The sequence below is a fragment of the Sphaeramia orbicularis genome, chromosome 10 (assembly GCF_902148855.1).
Source record: "Sphaeramia orbicularis chromosome 10, fSphaOr1.1, whole genome shotgun sequence".
Classification (NCBI taxonomy): Eukaryota; Metazoa; Chordata; class Actinopteri; order Kurtiformes; family Apogonidae; genus Sphaeramia; species Sphaeramia orbicularis.
In genome coordinates, this window is record NC_043966.1 from 6,507,914 (window position 1) to 6,521,065 (window position 13,152).

The 13,152-nt window shown below is 36.7% G+C and overlaps 1 protein-coding gene across 1 annotated transcript in view; it reads left to right on the forward strand.

Moving 5' to 3' along the window:
• LOC115427390 (START domain-containing protein 10) overlaps positions 1–13,152 on the forward strand; it is a 47,640-nt gene that overhangs the window by 26,689 nt on the left and 7,799 nt on the right. Inside the window, 2 exon segments of the mRNA XM_075353495.1 lie at positions 10,694–10,841; positions 10,926–11,029. Of these exon segments, the coding sequence (XP_075209610.1) occupies positions 10,694–10,841; positions 10,926–11,029 (252 nt within the window).

Genomic DNA, 13,152 nt, shown 5'->3' on the forward strand with positions numbered 1-13,152 from the left:
TCTACTCTGAAAACCTCTGAAAAACAACCAAAATATCTAGTGGTTAAAATTGTGAAAATTGTGTTATGTTCTGTTTTTTAATCCACTGCTTCCGTTTTGGTTTAAATTGCTCTACTGTGCTGTGTCCCAGAGATGGATAGACTTAAAGAAGGTTTGGTGAATCATACCAGAGTTTCTTTTATTTTGGCAGTTTTAGTTTTATTAGTGGCTGAATAATAGGAAATGCCAAGTTTCAGTTGAGTTTTTCCTTTACTTTCAGTATTAGTTTGTGTTTTTCAGATGTTATGAGTAAACAGCCTTGATTTATAGAACTTAAAAAAGGTCAGATAAAAGAATATGTGGCATCAAATATAATCTACAAAACCAATGTTTATTAATTCTGTGCTATGCAAAACCATTTTATTCTCCTACACATTGAACTAGAGTTGGGTTGTCATAAGATCTACTCATCAGAATGACTGGTCTATTTAGAGCGATACTTCAGCATCTGTTTGCAGCCAAACACTCAGTTACAGTTTGCATTCATTTGCAGACTTTAATGTGTCAGCTGCAGGTCCAACCTCTGAACTCCAGGATGCACGGAGTCTGATTTACACAGATACTTAAGAATAACACTGAGGTGAAAATGACATTGATTCACAATAAAACTCCAAAGGGACAAATTAGTCTGCCAAAATCATGGCAATTAACTAAAACACGACACAAAAATGTAGATTTGTTTGTTTATTTCACGTAGATATTGTTAAAGTATTGTAATAATGTTGGGCAAAATTGATGCAAAAATGTAAAGTTTCAAGTCAGATACAATAACAAAAGCTTTCACTGGAGGCTAGAGGAAAACAGTTTGGTTCTAACTCACCTTGGCACAAAAAAACAAGCATCATTCAGACTAAAGCTGCACGATGTATCATTTGAGCATCATCACCGCGATGTACATGAGCACAATACTCACATCACAGTGAGTACAATGTGCAATGTACAGGGTGGGGAAGCAAAATTTACAATATTTTGAGGCAGGGATTAAAAGACAGTGTATGACCAATTAGTTTATTGAAAGTCATGAGAATTTATTTGCCACAAGAAAATGTCCATAATAGAAAATGTTTTTATTCTATGTGTCCTCCTTCTTTCTCAGTAACTGCCTTCCCACGCTTCCTGAAACTTGCGCAAGTGTTCCTCAAATATTGGGGTGACAACTTCTCCCATTCTTCTTTAATAGTATCTTCCAGACTTTCTGGTAATAGTTTTGCTCATAGTCATTCTCTTCTTTCCATTATAAACAGTCTTTATGGACACTCCAACTATTTTTGAAATCTCCTTTGGTGTGACGAGTGCATTCAGCAAATCACACACTCTCTGACGTTTGCTTTCCTGATTACTCATATGGGCAAAAGTTTCTGAAAAGGTATGGATAATAGTGTTAGGTATGATTATGACATCAGTATATGTTTGGTTTCAAAACAATTGACGTAGTGCCTGCTGAGAAAAAACAACTAAATGTTCATTGTAAATTTTGCTTCCCCACCCTGTAGGAGGTAAATGAACTCAACATGTTCTCAAATAATTCCAACCTGGGTACCTGACACACACTGCGCGCAGCGATCCACCAGTCACAATCGTTCTTAATCACTTTGCCGAAGCAGACCACGCCCCTGCACATGGAGCGAGTTGCTGGTAACAACATTGAAAAACTAGAGAGGCACTCGGAGAGCGCAGACCTCTGCCAAGGCAGATCAGTGCCCCCCCCCCCCCCCCGATCACCACCAAAATTTAATCATTTGTTCCTTGTGCCAGTATCAACATTTCCTGAAATTTTCATCCAAATCCATCCATAACTTTTTGAGTTATCTTGACAGACAGACAAACCAATGGCGGCAAAAACATAACCTCCTCGGCGGAGGTAATGAGCAACGAACAAGAGAAAATCACGGAAAACAAAGACTTGGTGCCAAAAAGAAAAGCAACGTCAGTTATCTGGAATTATTTCGGCTACAAGGTTGATACTGAAACGCGTGTTCTGTGTCGATAGTGCCTTGCAATTGTCGCTACAATGAGAGGAAACACAACTAATTTGTTTGACCATTCACGTTGGCACCACACAGTTATTTCACATTGCAATATATATCATAGGGTTAAAAAAAATCATAATGTCAGTTTTTTCCAGTATTGTGCATCCCTAATTCAGAGTGCAAATTGTGGTTTCATACTTCACAAAAGTGAAGCACATTCTCAAATGTCCTTTTTCTAGAACAATACATTCATTTCTACTGTTATTTTACCTAATATTCCAACTGCAAACAATACTTAACCCTGACTTAATCTAACTTAAGTCTTTATCCTGATCCAATAATTTATCCAGTAAAACTAGATGAATCACCAAATAATAACTTATAGAGGAAACAGCGCTACATTTATTGTAATTGTGTTTTAAGCACATCCAGTTTAAGCACATCCAGTTTCCAGGCCGCCTGTACTCTACTGTGAACTTCACAATTGAGAAGAAAGATCATTATTCAAAACATGGAAATGGATTATGATCAAAAACATTGTGTTATGATCTTTGGAATGATCTCTCAGCCTGTCTGGTTTCTTTTATCCACAACCATCATGTCTAATTCTGTAACCATGACGATGGAGGTCCTCCTACCCAAACAGAGTACTCATTATTCTGGGGAAATTGGGCCCAGAATTGTCCTATAGAAAGACTCCTGTGCAGAATCAGTGGTTAACTCGTCTCCCAGAGGACAGAGGAAAGACTGTATGTGAGTGACGGATACACAATGACAGAAGCTCAGGACTTTATGAATGATTAACGCTGCAACAGGCCCGTGCTGATTGAGTTACACGGAGCATTTTGTGGCACAATATCTGATGACTGCAGCTCAGCCGAGCCGAACGCTATCGTAAGATTACAGCAGTGGAAAAAAAGTGACGTCCTACAGTAAAACAGCCGTCTCACATTCAGTCTGAACACTTTCCACATGACGTCCACCAAGCGCTGAGCAAACAACGAGATCTGTTTCCACCCAGAAACCTGTCTGACTGTGAAATATCTGTGAATTAACCCGTTGAATCAGAGTGACCTGGGAACTCCCATGTTTTGTTACCTGGAATGAGGTAATTCTTAGTTTTTCCAGACGACTAATTCAGGATTAACAGGGCTCTAAATGTGAACACACATCTCAGTGACTATGTTCAATCCTTTCATGCATAGTGGTCACTACAGTGGACAGTTCTTCTCCAGCTGTTCTCTTGTATATTCATGGGTTTAGTTGTTTTAGTTCCATATCAACCAACACAGTGGACACTTATGCATCATCTCATAAACTGCAATTCATACCATGACTGTAACTTTGCTGTTCTTGATTGGTTCTTGAGTGGTAATCAATTGTTAATATTTATTTTTTGCATATTATCTCCATGAAGGGAGAAATAACTAGTATTAGAATATGTTAAAATGTGAGAATACATCAGATTAGCTGCATTAAACATGGTTTCATTTCACAGTTTTCACATCACTTTATGATATTGGGTTTTAAATACATGTTTCTTTGCTTCAAGAATAAAATTCATGGTGTAGCTGAGTGGACATTTTTGTAACTCCATGAAAAACGGGTTGATTTAAAAAAAAAAAAAAAAAATCAATCACATTGTTTTTTTTTTTTCATGCCTAAAGAGGAATAAAAACACTCAGGAAAAAAAAAATCTTGATTAAGGTTCTCATAATTCATGCATGAAAGGGTTAAACATACAAAATATGACTTTTATACTTATTTTGAAACAGACTAAATTCCTATTAAATGTTTTCATTAGTAATAAAAAAAATGAATATTCCATCAATAACCCTGTTTACAAGCAGCTGTGCATACCAGGATTAATGACAGTGTTTTTTTGTTTTTTTTACTGGTGGCAGATATTCAGTGAACTCACCCTCGGTCTTTCATTCCCTCAAACACCTTCTGGAAAAGGTCGGCTTCTTGGTATTTGCTCATATCTAAAAATCTGTTTATAGCTTCTTTCATAACTGAAAGTAGGTGTTTTTTTCCTTAAGAGCATCCATCTGTACTGGGAATACAGTGTTTGCAAAATTCTTGGCTGATAACGATACAAATTCAAAATCATTATGTGATGTTTCCAGTTGATTAAAAGAAAAGTGTAGGTTATTATACTTGTAATATATTTCTGGAAGCATTTATTTGACATTTGTCTTTTTCAGAATCAGGTAAACTGTGCTATTGCTGATGCTGCAAATACCCAGCGTTGGTTAAGAGTTAAAGTATCCGGTGTAACGTTGAGTATTATTCAGTTTTATTGATGCAGAAAAATGTAGAAGGCTTTATTCATTAAAGGTTTTACTTTTCCCCTAGTATTGAAATCAAGTATCCTCCATATTAATATGAGAATACCTGACTCCTCACCATATATCAGTTTGCTGAGTAAGAATCTTGAGATAAACTGTGCAGAAAACAGCAGATTTCTTTACAGGACTCAACCACTCAGAAAGGATTCACAGTGTTTCTCAAATATAAGCCTGGCTGTGTGTGTCTGCTCTCTGACTGAAGGCTGAACGACAGCGTTGGCTTCAGATGTTACACAATCCATCCCACACTATGACATTTTTAACTTCGCATTTCATACAAGCCATCCACCTGATTTAATGCTCAATACCAACCAAACCTGTAGATGAGATGCAGTGTGTTCCTCCTACAAAATATATTTAATATGTTGAAACAAAACAACAACACCCTGACATGATGCCACATACTGAACCTTTCACACTGATTCACGTTTTGTGGTTTTCAACTAAAAAGGAAAGAGTGAGAAATAGTTTGTTTCACTCAGTTCAACTTTAATTTCAGTCTGTGAATTTTTTTTTTTAACATTTTCTGTCAAAATCAGCATCTCCATTGCCCGCTATCTCAGCCAAATTCTTCCAACACCACTTCCAAAAACATTCAAACAGTACAGATTAATCAGCAGTCTGTATTTGTGTTTAGGTGCAAAAATCCGTACTGATTTAATTGACATGTTTAAGCCTTGTAGCAGCCTAAAACGTCTGTTTGCAACGCCTTAACTCCAAAGTCAAACTATAGGTTAAAGTATATTGAACAGGCTTGAACACTTAGGCTTAAAGGGGTCACATTTTGCTAAACCCACTTATATTAGTCTTTAGTTCATTTATTTGTGTATTTGGACCCTAATAGTTCATGAAGTTTGAATTTGAACCCTCCAGGTGCTGCAAAGATATCTTTATACAGGAGGTCCTCGGGTTACGCGGTACTCAACCTATGCTGTTTCGACTTTACGACGCCTGAGTCTCGTCCGCCAGTTTGTCTCCAGCCCCATAGTGTAGAGTGTCTGTGTTCCGTAATTTTCTCGGTATCCTCGCCTTTTTGACCCTCCTTTTTCACATCATGGCCCCAAAAAAGAAAGCAGGATCTTCTAGCGATGCTGGTCCAGCCAAGAGGAAAGCCATTACGATGGAAACGAAGCTGGATATCATCAAAAGGTCGGAGAAAGGCGAGACGCTGACGAACATCGGCAAAGCCTTAGGCTTCAGTCGGTCGACCGTGGCGACCATTATTAAGGACAAAGCCCGTAATACGTGTATTTGGATATTTATTTAGAGATTTAGGGGGGTATTAAAGGGTTAACTCCGACTTACGCGGAAATTCGGGTTATGTCGCCAGCGTAGGAACGGAACTCGTTCGCAACCCGAGGACCTCCTGTATTCCTTTTTTTTTTATTTAAATATTTTTATTGAAAAGTATGGCACAACAAAGACAAACTCAACAATTCAGGCAGTACAAATCTGAGAGAAAAACATAATAGTCACTGTCCTGTCAAAAAAAAACAACAAAAAAACATAAAAAAAAAAAAACAAAAAAAACCCTGGATTCAGAGCCACACTTAGCATTTTTCTTTTTTTGAACAAGGTGTACAAGAATCAAACCCACAATGAGAGTAAGAAAAAGAAAAAAAAAAAAAAAAAAAAAAATTTACCCTGAAAACCAAAAGTAAAATCACATATTATGCATATATTATGCATTTTCAAACATTTCCCTGTGGTCTACATAAACTGTAAATGCTCTGCTTGGGTCTGAGTTCTTCATTAATTCAACTCCACAGGTCCATCTTCAACCCTTTTTCTGAGAAACATGGTTTTGAGCGCTGGCCCTTTAAATGCACATGAGCCACTTCAGGCCCCGCCCCCTCCAGGTTGTTGGCTGTGTTGCTCTGTCCCGTTCAATGCCAAATGTGTAAACATATGTACAGGAAAGAAAATTCTGTAGTAAAACAGATGTGTTCATTTATTTATTCATTTTCTGACCCTGCAGTTGGGATAGGCTCCATGCAAAGAATATATGCACATATATAAATACCAAACGACAAAAACCAAACAAAACAAAAACAAAAAGCTAGGCACACCCACACGCACCCACAAAAAAAAAAAAAAAAAAAAAAAAAAAAAAAGGGGGGGGGGGGGGGGGGGGGGGGGTGTCCATTAATCACAAGAAAAGGAAGGAAGTGATTCAAAGAAAGTTAAGAAGGGCTGCCATTTATTATAGAACTCAGAAGGGATGGCTTTCAAAGAATACCCCATCTTTTCAATTTTTAAGAAAGACATAATATCTTTAAGCCACTGAGTACTGGAAGGACTGTGTGGATTTCCAATGGAGGAGGAGGTGGCATCTTGCCAATAATGAGGTGAAAGCGATAATCTTTATATTCCATTTGGCAAAAATCAATTTCCACAACCCGTTTTAATTCCTTCTTAATTTGTTACGTCTATAACTAGTTACGTTACAACATTTGCACATATAAGGTCAAGACTTCCGACGAACATTTCTCTGAGTACGACATTATTGTTTATCAGCAGCAGCGGCTGTAGTCCATACTGAAAATATGTCCAAACTTTGAGCTGATTACCTTAAAATGTTCAGTTGTTGATTCAACGGGACAGAGCAACACAGCCAACAACCTGGAGGGGGCGGGGCCTGAAGTGGCTCATGTGCATTTAAAGGGCCACCTCAAAACCACCTTTCTCAGAAAAAGGGTTGAAGACGGACCTGTGGAGCTGAATTAACCCTCTGGTAGCCGGATGCGCCTTTTAGGCACACTTTGCACTTCATGTTAAAAAACTTCATATTTTTTTTTACAATTTAAATAAGGTTAGAATTCAAAAGATGTTCATTTTTGCATGATCTTTAAAATTCTGACCACCAACTAAAATGTGCACGTTGTAAACAAAAGAAAATGACCAGACTAGCATCTGTCTCCCAAGTGTGCCTAAAACGCACTATTTCTTCCATTTGATATGTATGATTAGGGCTGACCTTGATTGACAAAAATAAAATCAAATTAGAGCAGAAAAATAAATCAATACATAATATTTAATAGTTGGATTCATAGATGTGCATTTTTGGTACACTTGGTGACAGATGCTAGTATTTTTGAACATTTGACCTAGCGCCAAAAATAATAACGCAAATTAACCAGTGTTGGAGTTAATCATTGACATAAGCCAGGATGAAAAAATCTAATAATATGTGATCCACTTTTTATGTAGTATATTGAAAAAAATTAATTTTTTGTGTTTTTTGCATCGAAAAAAAAAAAAAAAAAAAAAGGTTTGTTTACATTACAAACAAGTCATTTAAAGGGTTAAAAAATGTGACAAGTATTGAGTATTTGGTATTTTTATTTACGGTTCAAGTTGATGAAATAGAAACAAGTGTAAAAGAATTAAAAATAAACTGTATGAGCATTTTTTTTGACATTATTCCACAAGTGTGCCAAAAACGCACACTTGGTGCGTAGTAAAGGCCTTACTGGACGGGATACCAGAGGGTTAATGAAGAATTCAGACCCAAGCAGAGCATTTACAGTTTATGGAGACCACAGGGAAATGTTTGAAAATGCATAATTCCATTTAAAAAAGCAAAATATCACTACTTTAAAGTTCAAGGAGGTGTTGTAGACATAGATTTGAGTCAACACTTGTCTGTCTCTATTTCAGTTCACTGCAGTTGGAGGAAGGAGGCATCTGATTACAATGAGAATCATACTGATTCAGATTCAAATGTATTTGTCACTTCAGCGTATAGAATACACAGAAACCAAACATTGTACTCAGGTCCACGACTGTCAGCAGCATTTAATAAACGGTATAAATTACTGATAAAATAATAAAATACTGATATAAAATAGCAATAACAATACAACCCCCCCTAAAATTACCAATAAATAACTAAAAAAGTTTTATTTCTAAAGTGCACAGCAGTAAAGTGCCAATTTAACCCTTTCATGCACACTGGTCACTACAGTGGACAGTTATTCTACAGCTGTTCTCTTGTGTATTCATGGATTTTGTTTTTCTTTTAGTTGTTTTTGTTTGTGTTTTTTTACACATATCTTTATTAAAGTGTTAAGACACTACATATCTTTTCTGACATGAATTGGTAACATTATGTAGATCTCTCCTGAGCATAAACCCCCAGAATCACAAGCCCTCCCCATAGTTTTCACACAATTTATCAGTAAATACATATTTCTGTGTCAAAAATTAAATGTGCGGTGTCCAGCTGAGTGGACATTTTTGCAACTTCATGAAAAATAGGTTCATAATATTTTTTTTTTAATGTATTTCTAACATTTTTTAAATTATTATTGTTATTTTTTAAATTAATATTATTTATTTTTCAGAAGAAAATTTTTAATTGCATTGTTTTTTTTCATGCCTAAAGAGGAATAAAAACACTCAGGAAAAAATTTTGATTTAGGTTCTCATAATTCGTGCATGAAAGGGTTAAAGTGCATTCTGGGCTCAAGTTCAGCAAGAGTTCATTATTCTAACTTTCTCTGGATAAAAACTGTTTCGGAGTCTGGTGGTCCGTGCTTGATTTTTACACATTAAAAACAAATCCAAATCATACCCAACAGGACAGTTTGTATTATTAAGTGTCAGGAACCTGAGCTCAGAAACCAACTTCTACGTAACAAACTGAGGTCAGCAGCTGTTATTTTTGATAATATTTAGAACAGTGCAGTCTACATTCTCAAAAACAATTACCAATTTATAATTTCAGTGTCATTACCTAGTTATAATCCTGGGAATCATTTTGTACAGTAATATCTGATAAGTACAGCTCTTCTTAAATGAACATGATCATTTACAGTCTGTGTGTGTGTTTAAAGTAGCAGGAAAATGTGAGTTAGTGGCTAGAATACACACGTTAGGGTTATACGGGTTAGGGTTAGGTTAATACGGGAGTTGCAGCGTAAAGAGATTCGGAGACTGAAGATTGCATTGCGGACGAAGTTGTAGACGGAGTTGTTTTTATGTGTTTTAGTTTTTCACAAGATTATGACAAAGGTCGCGATGGTTCAACTTTAGATGGTTACAAAGGTTTGTTGTGTTAGCGGTCGGTGCGGACACAACTACGAAACACTTTTTGCACGTGATGTGTTTTTGCTCTTCGTCTTCTTCATCAAACCCAAAGTGATTCCATACAATTGAATTTGACTTGCCTTGTTTGTTTACCAAGCACTTCTGCTGTGATTCTCCTGCCATTTTTCCAGACTGCTAGGTACAACTTTCCTCTTTGGGTGGACCTGCCGGCTAGCTGGCAGCAGTAGCTTAGAGGGGGCGGGGCAGAGCAGCTCATGGGAGCTTGCGTGCGCGTGAATTAAAACAACTCAAAATTAATAATCGTTTTTTCTCGATTACATAATTTTTGTACAGGGTGGGGAAGCAAAATTTACAGTATTTTGAGGCAGGGATTGAAAGACAGTGTATGACCAATTAGTTTATTGAAAGTCATGAGAATTTATTTGCCACAAGAAAATTGACATAATAGAAAATGTTTTTATTCTATGTGTCCTCCTTCTTTCTCAATAACTGCCTTCACACGCTTTCTTGAAACTTGCGCAAGTCTTCCTCAGATATTCGGGTGACAACTTCTCCCATTCTTCTTTAATAGTATCTTCCAGACTTTCTCGTAATAGTTTTGCTCATAGTCATTCTCTTCTTTCCATTATAAACAGTCTTTATGGACACTCCAACTATTTTTGAAATCTCCTTTGGTGTGACGAGTGCATTCAGCAAATCACACACTCTTTGACGTTTGCTTTCCTGATTACTCATATGGGCAAAAGTTTCTGAAAAGGTATGGATAATAGTGTTAGGTATGATTATGACATCAATATATGTTTGGTTTCAAAACGATTGACGTAGTGCCTGCTGAGAAAAAACAACTAAATGTTCATTGTAAATTTTGCTTCCCCACCCTGTAATCATTGAGTGTAATAATCAAAATCGTAATTGAATTTCGATTAATTGCACAGCCCTAGTTTATCTACCACTAAATATGCTATATCTGCCTAAGAAGTTTTTTTTGTTTGATTATTGTGAAGTAGAAGTCAACCACGGAGAATAATTTTGTTGGAGAAAATAAATATTGATCATTTTTTAATATAGAAAAATCTTGGCGAGCGCTTATTAAGGAATTTAGTGAGTCATAGACCTCCTCCTCAGACTACTCTGCTGTTTTTATTTTTTACCCTTTTTCTTTTTGAATGCAAGAGTAGCCGTAACAACAGTTCTACCTCAAAAGTATGTCATGATCCTTTGGCCGGATCCCTTTGCCCTGGGTGTGATGTTAAACAACAGTTCTGTGTGTTTGTGTCTTAGATGAGAATCGTGTGTAAAGATGTGACGGCGGAGACGCTGTACGATGTCCTCCATGACACCAGCTACCGCAAGAAGTGGGACACCAACATGATCGACACCTACGACATCGGGCGGCTGACGGTGAACGCTGACGTCGGATATTACTCCTGTGAGTTGGACCCTTTTCTGCAAATCATGTGATCCTGCAGTTTGGGATGTGTGCGACTCCTAAAATATTCTCTGTTTTTTAAAGGGAAATGTCCGAGCCCACTCAAGAACAGAGACTTTGTGACAATGAGGTCCTGGCTCCCACTCGGCAACGACTACCTGATCATCAACTACTCAGTCAAACACCCAGTGAGCAGTTATGTTACATTTAATTAGACAGTTGGTGTGTACAGGCCAACATTTGAGCATTTTCCCCTTTTGATAGGTTGCGTTCTAGATAATAAGCTCCACCTCCTTTATGTTAGCCAACAGAAAGGAAAACTCCCACTCCCATAGAACTGAATTGTACCATGAACAGGGTTACTGTGGGTATCAGCCAATCTGATGCAATGCCCTTTTTAATGCCACTTTAACCCTTTCATGCATAGTGGTCACTCCAGTGGACAGTTACTCTACAGCTTTACTCTTGTACATTCATGGGTTTTGTTGTTTTAGTTCCATATCAACCAACACAGTGGACAGTTATGCATCATCTCATAAACTGCAATTCATACCATTATTGTAACTTTGCTGTTCTTGATTGGACATTAATTGTTAATATTTATTTTTTGCATATTATCTCCATGAAGTGAGTTATAACTAGTATTAGAATATGTTAAAATGTGAGAAAACATCAGATTAGCTGCATTAAACATGGTTTCATTTCACTGTTTTCATATCACTTTATGATATTGGGTTTTAAATACATGTTTCTTTGCTTCAAGAATAAAATTCATGGTGTAGCTGAGTGGACATTTTTGTAACTCCATGAAAAACAGGTTGATTAAAAAAAAAAAAAAAAATCAATCACATTGTTTTTTTTCATGCCTAAAGAGGAATAAAAACACTCAGGAAAAAAATCTTGATTAAGGTTCTCATAATTCATGCATGAAAGGGTTAAACAAATTTAATGCCCGTGTCCAACTGCAGATACAGTTTTATGACAGTTTACCTTCGACAGGCTTTCACCAGGTTCTGAATAGTTCCTCCTCCAATCACTTCTGCTGAAACTTGCATTTTCCCATTTTTCCGACATTTGCTAATATTCCCTCCGCTCTTTCCCCACAGCATGAGCACGCTCACAGCACATTGCATTCCAAGCATCCGGTGTTGTGACTTCGTGTATCTGCCATAAACAACAGCAACCTGTCAATCATCACACTATACTTCCGATCAAAATTAGCCTATTAAATGTGTATATAATCAAAATAAATTGTGAATAACAATGCTTTTTTTTTTCCATCAAGTGTATTTAATTTCATTTAATTTTAATGCCTCTGGACATTGACTTTAATGCTTTTTAATGCCATTTAAGGCCTTAATTTTCACAAAAGCTATGTAATGACTTTTAATGACCCTCAGAAACCCTGATGAAGTACAGATGTTTGTCAGTTTATAGGTTCACTGTGTAATATTTATCTGCTCCTGCTAAAAATGCAAATGGACCTTCTTAAGAGTCAATACAACAAATTATAGATGATGGTAACACACATTAGCACTCTATGCTACCTCCCACAGAGTGATAAAATGAGGACATCTGTTCTAAAGTATTGGGGTATCATAAGATCATACAGTGGTTCTTATTTTTGTGTTTAAACATACTTTTTACCTGATTTTCCATTCCAAATAGGTCTTCATAAATTAGACCTAAATCTTACACACTGATGCTTAAAGGATTATTTTTTTTTTACAGGTTAATAACCTATTTTGGGTATAAAGTTTCTGACTCAATCTGGAACATGAACACCTGTCTATAAAAACTAACCAGTCCAAAATGCTGGTGACGTACTATGACCAGTTCACCCTCAACTGCTAGAGCTAGAACGCTCTACAGAAGAATAGTCATTTTTCACAATTTGAATAAAAGTAAAACCTAAGTTAACCACATTATTTCAATATATTGCTCAGCCCTAAGCTGAAGTTTCTGAACAAAACAAAAGGCCCAACCTTGAACCATGAATCCATTAACAGAATAAAGTGAGTTAGAGCAGATGATGTTTGCCATAGAACATAGATCAGAAACAGCAGTAACACTTAAACAAACACCAAACTGGTCCTTAAGTAAACCACAGTTGGACTCAGTACTAATAGCACTGGTGGAATAATGCTGCTGTTGGCCGACTCCTTCATTCCCCTCCAGTGTGTGTTACTGTTTCCATAGTCCTCTTCACTGTATGAAAGGACAGCAGCCTCTGAGATACAACTACAAACTGAAAATGCCATGTTTTCACATGTATTTTTACATACCCACATACATTTTCTTATGTGGGTAT